At 36.0% G+C, this 19,575-nt stretch overlaps 1 protein-coding gene across 8 annotated transcripts in view; it reads left to right on the top strand.

The window, feature by feature from the left end:
- The window catches only part of SHANK2 (SH3 and multiple ankyrin repeat domains 2), a 354,395-nt gene that overhangs the window by 87,162 nt on the left and 247,658 nt on the right, over positions 1-19,575 (top strand). For 6 of the 8 annotated variants that reach the window (XM_080594526.1, XM_080594522.1, XM_080594525.1 and 3 more), the window contains one exon: positions 16,493-16,543. The exons of the other annotated variants lie outside the window; for them this stretch is intronic. In XM_080594526.1, coding sequence (XP_080450652.1) covers positions 16,493-16,543 — 51 coding nt within the window. The remainder of the gene's footprint in view (positions 1-16,492; positions 16,544-19,575) is intronic. 8 annotated transcript variants of the gene reach the window in all.

Genomic DNA, 19,575 nt, shown 5'->3' on the forward strand with positions numbered 1-19,575 from the left:
AATAATGTCCCTTTTTAAACTTCCTTTTTTTTAAATTTTATTTCTACTATTTACAGTACATTTATAATTTATTTAACTTCATGCATTTATTTATTGCAAACTAAGAGAAAATAATGGATTAAAAGATGTGATGAATAGAGAAGTTAATCCCTGATTGTTTTCATCCAGCCTGCAGCTGTCTGTGAGTAAATGAGCACAGCAGATTTAGGAAGCATTTGCTATATAGAATTTACTATGGCTTCTATAGAATGGAGGTACAAAAAACAATCATATATGTAATATTTGAAGCTTTCATTAGGTACAGATATGCAGATATTAAGTATGTTGCAAGCTGATAATCCTTTGACTTGGATAGCCTATTTTTAAATGTCTTTTGCCTTGGTTCTTTGTGATGAGATGAATTTTCAGATGGATTAAATGACATGGGTTGTTCTTCTTCAAGTGAACAAGGTTTGTTTTATATTGTTCATCTTATCCTTCAGCAGCGCTGATGCTAGAAGCGATAGGATTCTTTTGCTTTATTTTTGTTTGCTTTTTGTTTTTGAAAAATGAAACACGTTGAGCTGGTGTGTGAGTTTTGGTAGTTGATTAGCAGACTAACTAATACTTGGATACTGTTGCTAGGTTTCAAGTCAGAGTTCCTGTATTCCTCTATAATTATGCAGAGATATGTGTATGTGATGGTTTGCCTGTGCTTTCGCATGGATTTTCTTTTTTTTTTTTTCTTTAATTTTGCAAGTCTGCTAATATAGGAGGCTTTTCCTTTAAAATATACATATTCCACACAGGGCAATTGCTTTTATATCAAACATTTTTCATGAGTAAAATATGACTAAAAATATTTATTTTATTGGAATTTTGACTGTAAATAGCTTAAGAAACATGCATTTTATTGTAGAATGAGCAAAACGGGTCTTTTAAAAGACAAGGATACTAGTGGGTTTGTGGTAAAACTGCTTTTCTAACCCCTTTTCTTTAATTAGATCAGAATGATTGAGGTCAGCATTCTTGGTTTATTAATTAATTTATTTATTTCAGCTGCAAGTGTATTTTTTTTTCCAATTAAATGCTAGCCAGCCCAATGAATATTCTGCTTGTTTACTTATTTATTTTGGTTTTGGGAACCTTTTCGTAATTTTGATTTTCATAAATCAAATGTCTGAAGAATACTTCTCAAGTTAGGAGAAATCATACTGAGAAAGATAAAAGCAGAAACAAGAAAGGGCAGTAAGTCAAAAGACTTAAAAATCCACAAAACTGTCAGCAGCATGAGACTAGTTCTATTTTTATCTCATGTTACTTAATAGAAGCAAAAGGGACACAAGCATGTATTACAGCCTTGTGCATTTGTCATTTGAATGGGAGTAACATTAACCTGTTTCATATGCTATTAGGCATTTTAACACGGAAAAGGGATGATGTTAGTGTAATCAGGATACCAATGACACTGAGATCTACATTGCCAACATTTTAAATGCATATTGTGTGAGAGATTGACATAATCCTATGTTCCCTTTTCCAGTTTATTTTAAATACTTATGTGAAATGAATGATTATTTCTCATGTCCATAGGAAAAAAAAAAAGCTTTACATTAACAATTTCTATGATGAGTTGTAACCCAATAAATATTGAGTGGTGTGCAATAAATTTGTTGCTATTATATATCTGTTTTTCTCCAAAGGGTTACAAGGAATAGAATGTCATATGTTCAGTCATGGTATGCAGTAGCAAACAAATTGGAAAACTGGGAATTATTATCTTTTAATGTGATTACATACTGGAATGTAGGCCAGGGCTTGAAAAACTTACAGTAGTTTTTTTTCCCTTTGATCACAGGTATTTTTTTTTTCTGCATATGTATTAGCACAAAATAGTGCAGTAACTGTTTAGTTTTATTTCAAACTTTAAGCTTAATTTCCAGAAGTGGATTGTTCTTCTTGGCCTTTGAAATTGTGTAGTTCTGTGCATATTCATACATTTGATTTTTCTATGGGCTTTGTAGATCAGAGCTTCTAAACTATCCGATGTGAAACTGTAGGCAGAGCAGAGTATTGCAAATCATGTAGTACTTGGCCATAGCCTGTGATTTCTTAAAGCTTACTTTAAATTCTGAGCAGGAAACTAAGGAGAGAAATGTTGACATGTAACTGCTAATATAAGTACTATAGATTGTAGAGTGATGTGGTCTGGTTCTGTAAACCAGTCTGTAGCATGTTCTTGCCACCTACCAGGTAGGGAATGATTGCCACAGCTGCTCCTGTTAAGAGTTTATTTTACAGACTGAACGAGACGAGCCTTGTAACTGAGCAAAAAATAAACTACCAGAGGAACCCCAGGCTATCTTCAGTGCCCTTGAGATAGTTTTCATTTCGTGCAAGAGCTTTGTGGTCTGAGCAGTGGGTATATGTCGTGCAAGGCTGGCTGGCTTATCCCCATCTTCCTCCTGGAAATGTCTGGGAGGATGGCAGAGGACAGGTGGAAGGGAAGTGTGGATACAATTGGTATGTCTTTGGGTCTTGCCCCATTTGTCATGTTTGGACCAAAGTGTCCCTCAGTGCTCACTTCTTCCTAGCCTGGCTTCTAGATAGGTCTTTGTCTTCTGCTAGCTCCAGATCAAGAGAAATGCTGCTCACCTTCTCTGCTCACTCTAGGCTGGGACCATTATATCCACCAGCTGGACACTGATTTTTTTTTTTTTTTGTAATATTCCTGTGTGCTGTTCCATCATGGAGCTGGGTCAGTTACCTCCCCAAGTCCTTAAAGCATGCCGTAATGCATAGTCCTTTCTCCACTCCTCTCTCTTTTTATTCTTTACTTTTTGATTTTGTTTTTAATAGCTTTCGCTGGCTTGAGACTTCTGAGGTAGTGTTCAGGGAAGCGAAATTGTAGCCTGTGTAAAGAACTAATGCAAGCTGATGAATTAAAAAACAAGCAGACAAATAGTGTCGCTAGCATTATGCTGGGAGAAAAAAAAAAAAAAAAAGAAGAAGAAAGAAAGCCTTAAAGCATAATCAGTAGGAAAAATGATTCAAGTATACCAGGGATAATTGCTCTGACTGGAGACAAAGCAGAATGTATTTTTGGATATTGAGCAGGTTATGAAATGAGTAAGAGTAATTTCTTGCTTTACAATAAATAAAGTAATTGAGTAGATTATACTGTCCTCAACAATTCTGGTGAAATGCATAAAAGGATAATGCCATTGAGCCAAATAGGCAGATCAAGGGTCATATTATAAGCAGACAGCAAATACCCCAGACATCTCGAATGCTGAAATTTTGAACTAATATTTTAACTGAACTAGAACTTACGATAATGATTTTCGGTTACTCCCTGCAAGTGAAATTCACCTCTGTGTAAGCAGCTGTTGCAGTTCTATTTTCACTAAAGTGCAGCACTGAGGCCTGAAGTGTTCAACTGAATTGTTCCAGCTGGTGGCCAGATCCTGTTCTAAGCCCCTGCAGCTCCATTGGAGCTACTGGAAGTGGTAAGCAGGCAACCCGTCCCTTGGGAGCTCATCTTTCCTAGCTAGATCATGCATCTAGATCAGATGCATAATCCTGCCCCAGGGTGCCTTCAGAGGCAAGGCCAGAAACCAGAATATGTTGAATTAGGCTTAGGGGATCTAAGAAGAAAGTAGTACTTTTGAATTTATATGGGACATGAAATTTGTTCAGTGATCTCTGGCTCAATTTTATAGGTCACAGATCCTAAAGCTGGAAGAGATTTAGTGTGATCATTCAGTCTGACCTTCTCCATAGTGCAGATTACAGAATTTGTATTAACTAATTCTTGCTGGAACTGGATTATAACTAGAAAAAACATTTTTTCTTGTTTAAAACCTGCAACAATTGATAGATGGGATTTGGAAAACTGTAACTGAGTCTTGCTGTCTGATGGCATTGGATGCATTTGTGAATTTTTCTAGAGTTGGTAACTCCTTCATTAAACAAATTTATCTTGTTTCTAACACCAGCTTGTCAGCTGTACATGCTGGACTTTGAGTATAGCTCAGTCTTCATGACTCTACTGTGTTCTGGGACAACATTTCTGTTGTCCCCTGATTTTTTTTTTTAATAGACACTCCCATTTTAGCAACAAGATGCAGATCTAAACTATTAGAGAGAAAAAACTGTGGGTAGGTAGATGTAGAACCTGAACGAAGTTCAATTCAATTTAGCATAAAAGAAACAATCATGTAATTTGCTAGCATTTTCTATTGCTGTTTGATCAATATTATCGTAATTTTAAGTGTCTTGGTGCTAACTTATTGCAGTGTCCATTAAAATCTGTATCACTATACTTTCTGTAATTGCATTTTTTTTTTTTTATTTTTAATTTTTTTAAGGAGGGTATACCCCTTGGAAGTATGTGGATTTTAATCGTTATTTATATATATATAAGCATGTGTGTGTATGTATGTGTATGTAGATAAAATAAAACAGGTTTATTTGGATGGCAGTACCAGTATCAGAATATTAGAAGGCCCACACCTAAAAAAATGAGGCAGGAATTCTTCAGTGCAGATATGAGACAGCCCAGTAAGGGACAGTACAGAAGGAAAATTGAAGTATTGTACAGAGAGTTCTAGTATTCCTGAAAAGCTAACACATTTTCTTTAGAACGTTTTTCAGCGTGAGACTCAAGAGCTCTCTAAGATTGTGCTGAACACTACACAGGATTTCAAACAATGAAGCAGTGAAGTCATGTCAAAAATAGATGTAGGCCAAATGGAGAAATAGATGTGTACAGAATCCCATGGCTTTCTATTTCTCCCATTTACAATGGTAAGAACACAGAAACAAGAGATGAAAGAACATGAAATAAATGGTAGTGATTAAAAAGAAAAGAAAAAGTAGAGATAGGCAAGAGTAATCAGGAGTTCTTCCTGAAGAAATTTCCTGTATTTCCCAAAGTATAAACAGATATTGACTGAAAAATAAAGGAAGTGAAAAAGAAACAAACTTGTATGTAATGTACATTTTTATACTGAGGACTTCATCACAGGCCTTATTCTGCACCCAGTGATTTCTTTTCCTTAATGAGACTACCTGTATTATACAAACTTAAGGCTATAGGAAAGAAGGTGGATCTGTAACTTCTAAATATGTCTTCTTATCTGCCAATGTATATATTAATGGATATGTTATTGAAAATAATCAGGTTCAATATGACTTCTACCTATGAAAAGGAACATCTCCTATGGACTAATTGGATTTGGATAAGGACAGCCTTCCAAATGCAGAAGCAACTTGCTTTCATTGCCAATCATAAAATAATTCGCTAAGCATTTGTATGAGCTTAGTGATTGTCAGGGATAACATTTTTCTTTTAGAATGGTTCAAATAACCTTTTCAAGCTAAGCTTTTCAGTAATTGTTAATATCTTCCATTTTGAACAGATTTTTTACGCTTCAGTGACTCCCTTACTTGGAGCTCCTCTGTCTATTATGCTAAATTTATATAATTTTACCCTTGTTCTTAACAGCTAAACATACTGGTTTTCTTCCAGACAAGATTATTTATCAAAATTCAGTTGATGTTCTGTTATCCATTCAATATACAGTGGTTTGGAAATTTGCTTTAAGAACCCAGGCTTCACTGAAGAAATTTGTTTTAGTATTTTATGAATAATCTGATTTTAATATCATGTTATTAATGTCAGAATTTCAGTGAAAATTGATCTTGTAATATGCTGTCTCTTCAAAAGGAAACAGTGTCCTCAGAGAAGACCATTTGTTGTCAAATTACAGATGAGGCTTGATAAAGGGATAGGCTTTGAAGCATGCTGCTTCGTAATGAGTGTAATATTTCACACTGTATTTCACACTGCTCACAATATTTCACGCTGTTGTTGTTACTCTGTTTATATCTCAATCTCATAGACTGGTGTTCCCATGTCTGAGTTGACAGCCTTCCCTTTGGAGTTTGCAACAAGCTTTATCTTTTGTAGTCAAGGTTTTGTCACGCTGTGGAAGGTACCTTAAGAGTAAACACTTCCTGAGTGTTTAAACCAGGTCTTAGGATCTTGGACAGAGTTCTCAGGGGGTCAAGGCAGTTGAAACTTCTTGAACTTTTTCTGTCATTCCGTCTCTATTTTAATGAGCTGATGTTTGGAGATTTTTTGTTTGTTTGTTTGTTTCATTGCCAGATGTTCAGTTCATTGACAAAAATGTTTTTGATGATGTTTTCCATATTTTGCAGTTTTGAGGGTTGCTGAATCAGTTGGATGTCTGTTTTTCTAGTTTCCATGGTTCTCTCCAGTCACACATGGTAGTCCTAAAGAATATATATGCTATTTGTTGCAGTTACCTTTTTTAAAAGATGTCAGAGAAATTGTGTTATCTAGCTTTGTGTGTTTTCAGGAATAGTTGAAAATGTAAGTTATTTCTTAACATAATAATATACAACAGAATTTATGGATGGCATATGTCGTTAAGGAATGTCAATTTTAATTTCTTCACTTCCCAAGTTAGCCAATTATACATAAATATATTTACTTTTAAATATATTTATTTCTGCTAACACCAGTAGATTAGGACCTCAGTACTCTAGCAAAAATACTGGCTTAAAACTATCATTCTAGCTGTTTGTTTTTTAGAAATAAGGAAAGTAAAATGACCTTAATTCCTCCATCTAAAGTGTTCTCTTACTTGATAAATTTCCTTTCTCTATATATAATCTTTTGTATTACAACATTTCCTACTTGGTAAACTGCCTCTTACATCTCTTTAGAACATCTGTGATAGCGAAATTAAACATGAACTCTGGTGTGTTTTCACTTTTAAATGTACCTTATGAAATCTATAATTTAATACAAATCATTTATTTATCCTGAAGAAATTATTTGTTGCTTCAGAAAAAGCCTTTCAAGTGCTGACTGTCAGCTTGCTTGCTGGTTTGAGTCTCCTTTTCCTTTTCCTTTTCCTTTTCCTTTTCTTTTTCCTTTTCCTTTTCCTTTTCCTTTTCCTTTTCCTTTTCCTTTTCCTTTTCCTTTTCCTTTTCCTTTTCCTTTTCCTTTTCCTTTTCCTTTTCCTTTTCCTTTTCCTTTTCCTTTTCCTTTTCCTTTTCCTTTTCCTTTTCCTTTTCCTTTTCCTTTTCCTTTTCCTTTTCCTTTTCCTTTCCATTAATCTAACATCCAGCCGCTAGTACTTCTAGCATTTCTGGTACTGCAGGCACTGAGGTACACGTGCGTCTTGACCTCAGGGATTTTAGCAGATTGAAATTAACGTTTTCATGTGTATTATGTGTCCTATTCCTGCATGTTCTGCCTACATGAATGCTCCTGCAGAGATGGGAGCCCCCTCCCATGGGGCTATATCTCATGCTATGCGCCCTGATCCTGGCTCACTGTCTTTGCCTTCAAAAGGAAGTCCTCCTTATTTGTCCATGTAGCACTTGTCCAGACTTCTGGCTGGGGTCACGTCATGCAGGAAGTCAAGAGGCCATGAGCCCATGGAATTTTTTTATGTTGGTTCAAATTTATCTTTACCCTTCTTTTGAGGGCTTAGCTTTTTATTTTGGGTCAAAGCACGGCTTATCTTGCCAGCTTCATTAACACTCTCAAGAACGCCAGGTGCTAAAGAGCTCTATTTTTGCTGTGCATATCAAGTGTGTCTAGTTTCTTGTGGCCTATTTTTACATATTTCTTCTCTAAGACTAGGAAAAGCCGTGAAGAGAACAAAGTGATTAAGAATAGCCAGAGAAAATGGCTGTGATATTATTATAGGAAAATAAAGGGAAGGATATATTTGTGAGATTCCATTTCTGAAAAGCCAGGGAATTAAAACTAAAGGCATGAAATGATGCATCTGAAAACAAATAAAATAAAAAGCAGAATTGTGCATTTTGTTAGCTATATTTCATCAGATAATTGACTATTTCCAGATAATTCTATGGAAAATGTTTTAGATCTGTGAATAAATGATCCTAAAGTACCAGTAGCTCAGAAATTTACTCTGTTATCCGCCAGTATTCCAGAGTGCATTCTTTATTTAGCATTCAGTGTTAAGCAGTTATCCGCACAAAGGGAGGAGATGTTTTCCCCGGAGGAAGATACGTAAATTCTATCTGGGAGGGTGGCTTAGCCTGGTAGTGCCATATCTTAAATATGTACAAATGGCTAGGTGGTAGGGAACTCGGAGGGTGGAAAAGAGATGCTCTGTTCCTTTGTGCAGAAGCCATCAGACAACAAAGGGATTCTGATGCTGACCTATCTGCACAGGGCAAGGGCTGGGATTCTGCTCAGCAGTGGTTTACATATATTTCATATTTATGGGATGAAAAACAGAAAAAAACAAAACGAAACAAAACAAACAAAAAAAACCAACAACTGAGAACCACTTGCGATGACCTGAAGTACAGCAGCAACTTCTGGACACTCTTTTTGTCCCTTCAACTCTTTCTAGTTGACGCATATCCAATACTTTGGTTGATTGCCGGGAGCTGAGTACCTAAGACAGTTTTCCGTGTGCATCTTAGTCTTGTATTTTCTTTTCCCCAACCCTGTAACTTCGGGTATATCTATGTCTTCCGAAGGCAAACCCAGAAGTTTCTGCATGTGCTCAGAAGCAGCATCTGGGACACCACTTTCTCTGAAACGCAAAGAGCTCAGCTTTGTGTTGAACCATGTTTAACACCAGAAAGCCTCCAAGCAATCAGGTTCTGCTAGCTTAGTTATAGCTAGCTTATGGTTCTGTGCTATTGTATCGATACAGTGACAGTCTGGCTTGAGGAATAGCTAGAATAAGTTCACTTGTCTGCCCCAGAAATATGTCATCAGTTTGTCATCTCCTGTAACATCTACAGCCTTTTCTTCAACACAGCTACCAAGTCATTCATATCCCAAATTGGATTTGTCTAACTGCTAATTACAGCCATAATGAGTATTTTTTGTTGTTCATTTTAATTGCATCTTGCCTCTTTCAGATCATTTCTCCATTTAATCATGATTGCTTTCACGATTCTTTTGTTCATTCTCACCTTTCCTCATTGTTCTGTTTTTGTCTGTGCCAGCTTCTTTCCTGTTCTCTCAAGTCTGGTACCTCAGTGCTGTTCCATTTTTTTCTCCTTGGTTGTTCAACTTCTGTTCCCATATAAGATACAACCCTTTCCTGTGTCTGAGGAACTTGCGGAGATTTCTGCCTGCTGACTTGTCCTTTGACTCAGCAATCTTGTATGAAACTGTAAACTTATTGGAATAAGGAAAATACTTCCTTTGTCCCCCATTTTCAAAAAGTAAGGCTGAATTTCATCCTTGCACAGGGTAATCTTCTGCACTTTTTTCAGAGTCTGGCTGATACAAAGCTAGAACTTGGCTTATGTTTCTCATGCCACAGTGCATGCAGCAGTTGCAGTGAATGCCAGTAAATTCTGAAAGTGCTATATGAGATACTTGAGCCTGAAGTATTGTCAGTGCCATGTATCTTTACGCTGCCATGTTGCTGCTACTGGCAGAGGTGGCCCTGTTTTATAATAGCAGTGGACTGCAAGCAATGGATGAACAGTTTAACCCTCCTTGAAGAAAAGAATATATTAGGAAAAATGAGGGATTACAAGCAGTTGTAAAATATGTTGTTGGTCTTAGATCGGATCCTTGGAGTTCCATGTGTCGGTTCTGTGACATTTATTTTGGAGTTTAGAAATCAAAAATAGCTAAAAGGGATCCCAGGAGTCTGCTGATATTCTTCCGTTCTAATCTGCACTTAGGACAGAGTGTCTATTTTTCTTTTGACCCATTAGCTTAACAATGTTTATTCAGATGTCTTAGTAAGCAACAGATGCACAATCTTACATATGAAGTTAATCAAAAGAGACAACAAAATGTAAGAACTAATCTAACACTGTTTATTTCAACTAAATGAAAGCAAACTTGCATTAGCTAGATTCCTAATATAGAAAATGCCGTGGACTTTCTAGCACAGAACTGTATTTTTCTCCTCATGGTAAATAATGCAGTCATTGTTCACAGGCCACCTCAAGTGTGTTGAAAAGGACAATGAAATATAAGGTTCTGTGGGTTAACAGTGCTTCTCATCTTTCTGTGGAGTACCTGTGTTATATTAGCCAGTAATTCTGAAGTGATTTTCTGGCAAAAAATAAATACACAATAAAGCATATTTTTGACCTGTCCAGAGGTTTGGAGTGAGTAGTACTTGACAAAAACTTTGATTGTATAGTGGCATTATGATCAGACCTTCATGGAATTTTGGTTTTGTTCATTTAATTTTCTTATTTAAAAAAAAAAAAGGGGGGGGGTTATCATCATATATATATGTAAGTCTAGGGGTTCCCCCTTTGAAGAACATGCCTCTTCTCTGCAGTGTAGAGGTGCAGCCCGGGAGAGTGGAGAACCTAGTATCTCCCAAGCCTGCAGTGTTGAGCGCAGGGTCCCTGTATTATGGGATGTGCCGGTTGCCCTGTTGACTGCCCGTGCTTTGAGAGCTGCAGTGCAGCATCCCCTGGGCTGGCAGTGACCACCCCACCAGTGGTAGGCACCTGGGAATTTCTGTGCCCTAGACACTTTCCCTTTTGTGAAGCCTTTTGTATCTCTGTTTTCTGTCCATGGCTACTTCTGAACAATTCTCAGCTGGAGTTGATGCTATACCAGTTGATGAGGAAAATGGTTCAATTGATGAGGGAAATTTTCTTGTGTTTAAACTGTTACGCAAGCGGCAGGTCATGTTCTGCATTAAAGAAGTGTAAATCTGGATGAAATCCACATAAATTATTACGGATTTAGGCTAGTCCCTTATCTTAGGGTGTGTTTGGGTTTCTGCTTTGAGAAGAAAAAAGACAAAATCTATTAAGTCTGTTTCTGGGAGCTAGAGGACTGCGTCCTATGCAATCTGAAAAATACATGTGTCCTATGTAGATTTAAAAAAAAAATCTGCTTCTCTTTTGATTTACATCTTTCATCTAAGTGGAAAAAAAAAAAAAGGATTAAGTTGGATGTAAAGAGTTGTTCAAAACCGAAGATTTGTCATTTAGTTACATTTAATGTTGGTAATGATGTATTCTTTACATATGAAGATAAAATTGTAATGTACTTCAGGTATCCAAATGTTTTTACCGATCCAATGCTATATGAAGATTTAAATTTAAAATGATTTGATTAATACTGGTTCATGTATGGTAGCAGTTATGCTGCTTTCTGAAAAAGTTACAATGACATAAGCTTCGAATATAGCTTTTATAGATTACACCAGCATATGGCTGAGACACTTTGTTACATCCCTAACACAACAGGCTCTAATTTTAGAATGTCCTTTACTGGTTACAGCTAAATTGTTTTTGTGATATGCTTTTATTTGAGAGAAGTAAAGGGTTTTTTTTGTTGTGTTTTAATAATCATGCTCAAGTCCATTGAGCTTTGTGGAAGCTAGAAAGAAATAGGAAAACAATGAGTCATTAAAATACATGCTGTAAAGGATTAGATTCTCTATTCTGGTTGAATTGCTTCCAGGCGCTAAGGAAAAGTCAACCCAGTATCATATCATAGTGCTAAAGAAGTCTCAGAATTTTGGCAAGATTTTTCTGTCTTTTTTTTTTTTTTTTTCCCTTGATAAATACTCCTAAAATTTGACTTTGGGAACACTAGTCATCCACGCTACATGACAGGTGCCTCTAAAGGTAAATTGGGCATAACAATATGGGATGGCACTGGTGCAGTACCATTTGACCATTAGTTAATATCGGTGTTAAAGTAAGGTGTCTTTCTGAAGCTGTGTGTAAATCCTTGTCACCCAAAATGAGTATTTTACTCAGTTGTTATAGTGAACAAAGCTATGTTAGGGGTCAAAATGTTCAGGTGCAGGATTTATTTCATGGGATGTCAGGTTAGCACACAGATACAGTCCACAGATCGTTACCAAATAAATAACAGTCTGTGACTTACCTTCCTTATGCAGATCTGTAGATGTAGGGTTTTGGTTATGACACTTCACTTACGTACTGTAACCATTTTGTTTCATGATAGAGCCTTTGCATTTATATATACTTCATAAAACCTACAGGGTGTCCTTTTCAAATAGCTTTCATACTTCTGTGTTAAATAACATTTTATAGGTTGCTTACTTCTGATGTAGCAAGATGTGAACAGATATATTTAAAAAAAATATCGAGATCAGGTGGTTAATTGTTTTTAACACATGCATAAAATAAAGCCATCAGGGTCTATATTATTTTTTCCTCTGTGGAAGAAAAATATAAATAAGTTAAAAAAAAATCAGTGCAATAAGCACTGACACAAAAGAAGCTTTAAATCAGAATCAGTTTTCTGTGTTTAAAGATACCTAAGATTTTATCTTTTATCACATACAGATTTGGGATAAAGTCAGTATAGCCTGCATGTGAAGAGAGGTGCCAGTTCTGAAATATTTGGCAAAATATTTGAGTACATATTTCATGTCCTTTTTCTAGTATACTACCGTTTTTTGTCCTGAATTAGGAACAGAAGCAGAGGAGACCTCAATTATTCAGCCAAAATGAATAATCAATTGTGTTAAGGATTTTAAGTATGTGTGTACAATGTCCTAATGATATTAAAATAAATTATTTTAAGATTTATTTATTTTTTTTTTAATCAGTTGATTTCAAATGTAGGGATTACTTTTGGCAAAGAAACATCTCCACACATTCCGTGGAAAATTTTATGTAGCTTTATAGCAAAAGCATCATGTTTAAAGTGCCCAGGATCCTGAGAATCAGAGGTTAATATTGTTTGAGGATGTGTTTGTGCTGGGCCTTCCTAGGGACAAGTAGAGATCTACCTGCAGAAATCATCAAGAAGGTACAATGAGAGTAGAGTTTCAGCCTAGATTTATGTGAACATTAAAAATCTGTTAGTAATTTCCGTAAAGTAAGAGCCTCACCCTGTTCTCTCTGACTTTGGCTCTTGTTTCCCATCACTAAGTGATGTGTTTATGGATGGCTGCAGGCTGTATTGGTACTACTTGATACAGTTTAGATGTCACACTCCAGACTTTACTCCAGCAGATCTAAAAGAGAGAATTTACCTGAAAATTCATGAAGAGAAATACAACTGAACTACAGGAAAATGAGCTGCTAGTATGGTGTTTTATGTCAGTCATGTTCCTAATCATGTAAAAGATAATGTGACTCTCCTAGGATACTAGCCAAATTCTTACTGAAAAAATATTGTTGAATTCTTGGTGGAGGTTGTTATTAATTTTATTTTCTTTCTTTGTCGACAGCATACTTTTCTCATGGTACCTAAAATACCTACTGTTTATTTTTTGTCTTAGTCTTTCTGACAGTCAAACACATATCTGAAAGGGCTGCAAAAGTGTATGAAACTAATAGATTATTTTTTTTGCCACCTAGAGAAAGGTGTACTTAATTTTTCATTCATAATTTTACACTTTCAAATTTCCCATTTATGGCAAGAATGTTTTCTGTTGTAATTTGTCTTTCTGAAATTTCATGAAATCGAGTCTAGGGTTGCAAACAGAATTTTTGAGTTTAACTGATTGTTGGTATGAGTAAGTAGTTAATTAAAGCAACCGTTTTTTCTTGGAAATATCTTGTCTGAAAAATAAACATCAGTTTTCACTGAACTGAAAAATCTTTTGCTGTATATTTGTGGGGGAAAACTGCAAAAGATATGACCAGTATGATTGTCTTTAAAAAGCGTTAAAGCTGTTAAATTCTTAAAAAGAACATTAATGCATGGAGTTTACAACATCCTGAATATGCATCAATGATAATAAATTCAGATTCATGAAAGTACTTGCAATATAAGGTTTAAGTAGATTTCATTGAAAATGTATCCATGGTGCTGCTGGGTATAAACCTGTAGAAATGATGCACGCCTCTACTGTTCACATTAGCTTGTATGTAGTGTATAACTTCTTAACAGCTAACGGGACGTATAGTTTCTCATTGAGATTTAAAAATGAATTTATGATTTCTGATCTTACTGTTTGCTGTTGTATTCTCCTAAATAGATGTAATAAAATAATTGTTATTGATCACAATATAAGGTAAATTCCATTGAAGCTTTCTACTGAAAATAAATACGGTGACAGCAAAAACTTCTACCTTCACTGAAAAAGTATTTTATTAAACTTTAAATTTGTTTTTATGCTTGACTGTTTTATGGCCAAGGTGGCATAGTTAGATAAAGAATGAAATTAAACTCCAGATTATAGTCAGTGCTACAGCAAACAGAGGCTTTTAAAAACAGAAGTTGTTTTTTCTCAGGTTTGTGCCAAAGAATCTGCTTTTATTGACAGGGAGGGAGAATCCTCTTGACTACAAATAAAGCATAGGCAAGGGTCGGTGCTTTTGCCATCATCCCAGAAATAGGCCCATTTACAGGTTAAGCTGCACCAAGCACCTGCAGCCAGGAATGGGGCTGCAAGGATCTGAGCAGCTCCTGCAGTCTCCATGCTGGTGTTGTGGAAGAGTCAGGAGTTCAGGGAAGGCTATGAATGATCCTCATTCTTAACTGCTTTCCCTTGATTTGCATTTGATTCTGAGCTGCTTAACCGCTGGTGGATTATTTCAATTTTCCTGGTGAATAATGCATGAGGGTATATAAGTGGATGTTCCCTGGCTGAGTGGGCTGCAGATGAAAAGTGTCAGCTCCTTTGCAGCATTAATGTGCAATTTTTTCTCAGGTTAAAGCTGTAGAGAACCTAGGTAAGCTTTTTTTGGATAACTCCTACAAATGCCAAAATATTGGCAATGTTTGCTTTTTCTCTTCTTTTCCATTTGAATACCTGTTATTACTGTGAAAAAAGTCAGTTGCCAATTTTCCGTTAAGAATTTGTTTTCCTCGGGACTCCCCTTCAAGATTCAGTGCTACATTGTTGTACCTGCTGCTTAAGCTTCCTGAAAACTGACAGGAACGGGGATGTCTTTGTTTCTCTGCCACTGAGGTTAATTTGTTTTTCCAGCTCAGGAGACTCTGCACTGATCTTTCTTGCACCTCCTTCATACTCTTCAGTATGTCCCCAAAGGATAACTGGGGTATCCTTCTCATCGGTAACCTCGAGGCACAGATATATACAATTCTTGTCTATAATATATCCAGTATATCATACAGGTAGATCTAAACACAGTGAATCCTGTAGTAATTGAAGCAACCCATACTGCACTTGTAGGAAAAAGTCTATGAATCTTCTCTTATTAAGCTACCAAGGGTCAGTTGAGTGTCTTAATGGACACTTGTGTCAGTCCTGGGAGTAGGCAGAAAAGATCAGAACTTGGGCAGTGTTCTTATTAGAATGGCCTGTTAAAAATTACCCGTTTGTATTCCAGAATGCTAGGAAATTAAAGCACAGTCACTATTCTCGTTGCTTGTGGTTAGGCTTATAATTATGGAGCATCTGTTCATGATCATAATTTGATCCCTAAAATGTTGAAACTGAAACTTAGGCCATGGGCCATTCTAAACCAAGTGTTTAATTGAAATGGTCAGATGTGTAATATGAAGGCTTTCAGGGAGGTATGTGATGTAACAGTTATTTTGGAAAATGGCTTTTGATATGAGTCCAGTGAAAGTGGAGTTAGAAAGAGCTTCCTAAAATGTGAGATCATGCTACTGAACCAAAGTGTCCTAGAAAATATAACTCTTCAAAACTCCCCAAATGTAACAATATCATTTCAATTTAGACATCCAGACATGAACTATAGATAAGCACATTATAAAGTAATGCTTTTAAGCTAAATGTAGCTTGACATATAACAAGATAAAATATTGAAAACTTGTGAAATTGTAGAGATGGTATAGTAAACATGACATAAAGTTGTGCAAATGTTTAAATAGCCATGATCTAATAGCTATGATAAAAGAACTTCACAAGTATTCTGAAACAGTCCTATGAGTATTTTGTGGACTTTTTTATATTATTTGGTATTTATATGCTGAAATTTGCAGTGAAAGACTTGGCAAAAATGCACATTCTCATTAATGTTAGTTTCATAGCTTGTACAATATAAATTCTCAAAATATAATCATAGAGTAACAGAAAGGCAAAAGAGAAAAAACGTTTTGAGGAAATGAGATTTTTTTAATTTATTTTTTTTGTGGTGGTGGGGTGGTGGTGGTGACTGTCCACCACTATGGAAAGTGGTCCCAGACTTTCATGTGTGGAACAAAAACACTGCAGGTGAAGCAGATTATTTTTTTGTTATACCAGTTGTGATACAGTCTTCTAAGCTCTGTATCACCATCTTCTGCTGTCCTTAATTACTCTTAACACTCTTCATTACCTTTCATTACCTTTATCATTATCTCATTTTCATCACCTCATTTCCTGTGCAAAGTGACAGGGGCAGCAGAGTGGGAGAAACGAGAGCTCACTTCCTCATCTCCTATAAATGTTTATTTTGCCCATTTTTCCATTTTCAAATCATTCCATAAGAACTTCACTTACATAACCTTCTGCTTACATTTTTTCCCCTTAAAATCAAATTCTGACACCTAACTTCTTAATGTTGCCTTCGTTCCTTGCCCTTCTGAAAGGATCCTGCTTTCCATATCCAAGTAGAAGTCCCCGGAGTCTGTTGCTGTCAGGTAAGGGTTAAACCATGGTCATTTTTCTCCTTGGGGGTAATGGTAGAAAGATTTGATTCTGGTACTTTTATTCCCAGTGAAAGAAAACTAGCAAAACATAGAGGTATATTAGGAGCATAGCTGCCCCACAATTTAAGACTTCACGAATCACTATTCTGTTATCCTGAGTGTGTTCACATAGGCAGTAGCTAAATTGGGTCTCTATCAAAGATCCATGGGCTCAGAATGATTTTGAACTCCACCTTTGGGCCTTAGTATGCTGAAAAGGTTGACAGAATTGAGGGAGTATTTTTGGAATAAGATGCTATTCATTGTGACTAGTATAGAATAACCTGTTTTTAATGTTTTATACTATGTTCATATATATGAAATTAAATACCCAAAGTTGTGATTGAAAGCTGTGTTATCCCAGTCAGTATGTGAAACAGAATGCTAGGGGGCTAAGCTTTGTTACGATGAATGACTGTCTTGGCACCTCTCAACTCCGTGTCCCAGGCAGACACAGGCACGCACGCAACCCCTTTTTCTCCTTTGTTCCTCTGCTGGGTTTCCCATGGAGGAAAGCTTGGCTCACGGGCCAGAACTGCCGTGTGCTCTAGTGCACCCCAATCTGAGCCACCCCCATTGGAGCTGCTCAGGGAGGAGGACTGCAGGATGCACGGTAAAGGACACCTACCATGTTGGCTAGGGCTAGGCTAGATCTGTCAAGAGTCTGATGTATTCCAGCGGCACTAAGTTGATGTAATGGGCCAAAGCAAACATCGCCAAGAAGCCCTGAAGAGATTAATTTACTTGAGCCTTTGTTCCCAGGAGGGCGAGTACCATAATGGATCAGAGACAAGGATTAACAGCAAGGCAGACAAAGCACAGCCTTTGGGTGGAGGTGCTGTTGACAGTAATGACAGACATTACTTATATTTCTATACCATAGCACATGATTAACAAAGCCTAACACATTCTGGGACTGATGTGCAAGTCTTTACTTCGTTGTTGGTGACCCTCTATATGAGGACCAGTGAAAACCAATCTTAATCAAACTTAAACAATTGTAAATGTGGAATTATATTTAAAATAACAAATTTATCTTAAGAATGACGGAATACTGGATATTTATACTGTCTAGGAAAAATAATGCAGTTCTGCACCTGATCTCACAGTCTTGTTGCAAATATTTCAGCACGGATTCTGTATACTGGAGCCTACTCTATGTGGCCCTATCCACCTCCATTCTTTGGAAAGCCAGTAAACATGCAGCAGAAGAAGGGCAGCATTTATTTTGGAAATTTCTGCTTAGAAAATCAGTGTTTTATGGGTTGGGCCAAATTAACATTTTTTTTCAAACTATACTGTCAGAACAGTAGCTCGAAAGAGAGACATCTATGCAGGAAGATTGTTTTAAACCTTATAAATGCAGATTAATATGTGCATTGCAAGAAATGGGGCAAGCTTCCTTGCATAATGCTCAGTTGATCTGTCTCCCATCCACTATAGAATGTTATCCGTTTAATTTTGATACTGACCATATATATATATATTTTTGTGAAAACCTAAAAGCAAATTGTTTGATTTTAGTATTTTTAATGGGTAATAAATAGGATACTGATTATATGTAAATATTTCTATTAGTATAGTTTTTTTCTACAATTTCTTTTAAGAGAATGGTTATAGCTTAATCTGTACTGGTATTTTACTTTGCATTAATATATTGATATTTTAATGTGGTTTGCAATTCAGTTGTTAAAAGGAAGACTCCAAATTTCATCACACAATCTAGCCTGGACTTTTTTTCAATATATGAAAAGAATAGCTGCTTAATTTTTATTCAAAGACACTGGAAATCAGGCATAAAGGCATAAACTTTAAAATTTTACTGAGACAGTGGCCTCACTGCTGCATCAAGGTTTACGAGGAGTCTGCATGAGCCATGCAGAGTTTCAGGGACTCTGCAAAGTAGGGGAATGGTTCTAAAATATATGACCTCAGATTTACCTGGTTTATTCATGTAACATTTTTATGAAGAACAGTTTTACAAGGAAAGCTTATATAAAGAATTCTTGGAATATGTCTACCGCATATTTGTCTGTGGACATTTGTACACACATCTGGGTATATGTATATCCATTTTCATGGTGAAGCAAGTGACAAAGCCATTTTAATAAGTTCTCTAATTTTTGAAATAGAATGCTTCAAATATTTCAATACATAAAATTCTTTTTTTTTTCTTCTTCTTTTTCCAGTGTCTTTACTATTATCAGAAGTATAAAGGAAATGTTAAACTTATTCTTATCATAGGCGTATTTTGGCTATACTCTTCTGGCACTTTAACTGTACTTTATCTTTTTGTGCATCTGAGTTTCAGAAATGGATGTGACTAGTAGTTTGATGCTGGATCAAAGGAAAGATTTTCAGAGTATAAATACGTGTTGCAGCAACAAAGACCGCACTTTTCTAAAATAAAACAAAACAAACAAACAAAAAAGCACACAAGACAAAACAAACAAACAAACAACAACAAACCAAACCAAAAACAAACAAAAAAACCCACACAGATAAACTTCTTTTAAAATCAGTAGGGATGAATTAACCAGTACTTTTATCCATGATGAATATCAGACACAGTTCGAGATGTTTGTTTTCTTAAAGGATTGCACAGTATGTTTTGCTGGAATAAATCACATTGGTAGCCTTTTTACTATAGTAGAATTTGTCCTTTCTACTATAATAAAGTTTAAAGATAAGTCAGTTGAACTCCTGGTGAGAGACATTCAGTTAGAATACATTTAATGATGATCTTTTATCACTCTTATATCTCAGAGGAAAAATTAATTGTGTAGTTGCACATTGTTATAAGAAATAACTGAGACACAGATCAGCATTTATGAAGATTGACACTGCTCGGTAACTACAATATTGATGTAGTTGACAGCTTTTGAGTTTGCCTAAGCAGTGTTGACCAAGTTAGAACTGGTTAGATTTTTTTTTTTTTTTGAGGTGAGTTCATTATCAGTGAAGTTAAAGTTTTTATGAAAATG

The sequence above is a fragment of the Anser brachyrhynchus genome (genome assembly GCF_964034855.1).
Source record: "Anser brachyrhynchus genome assembly, chromosome: 5".
Classification (NCBI taxonomy): domain Eukaryota; kingdom Metazoa; phylum Chordata; class Aves; order Anseriformes; family Anatidae; genus Anser; species Anser brachyrhynchus.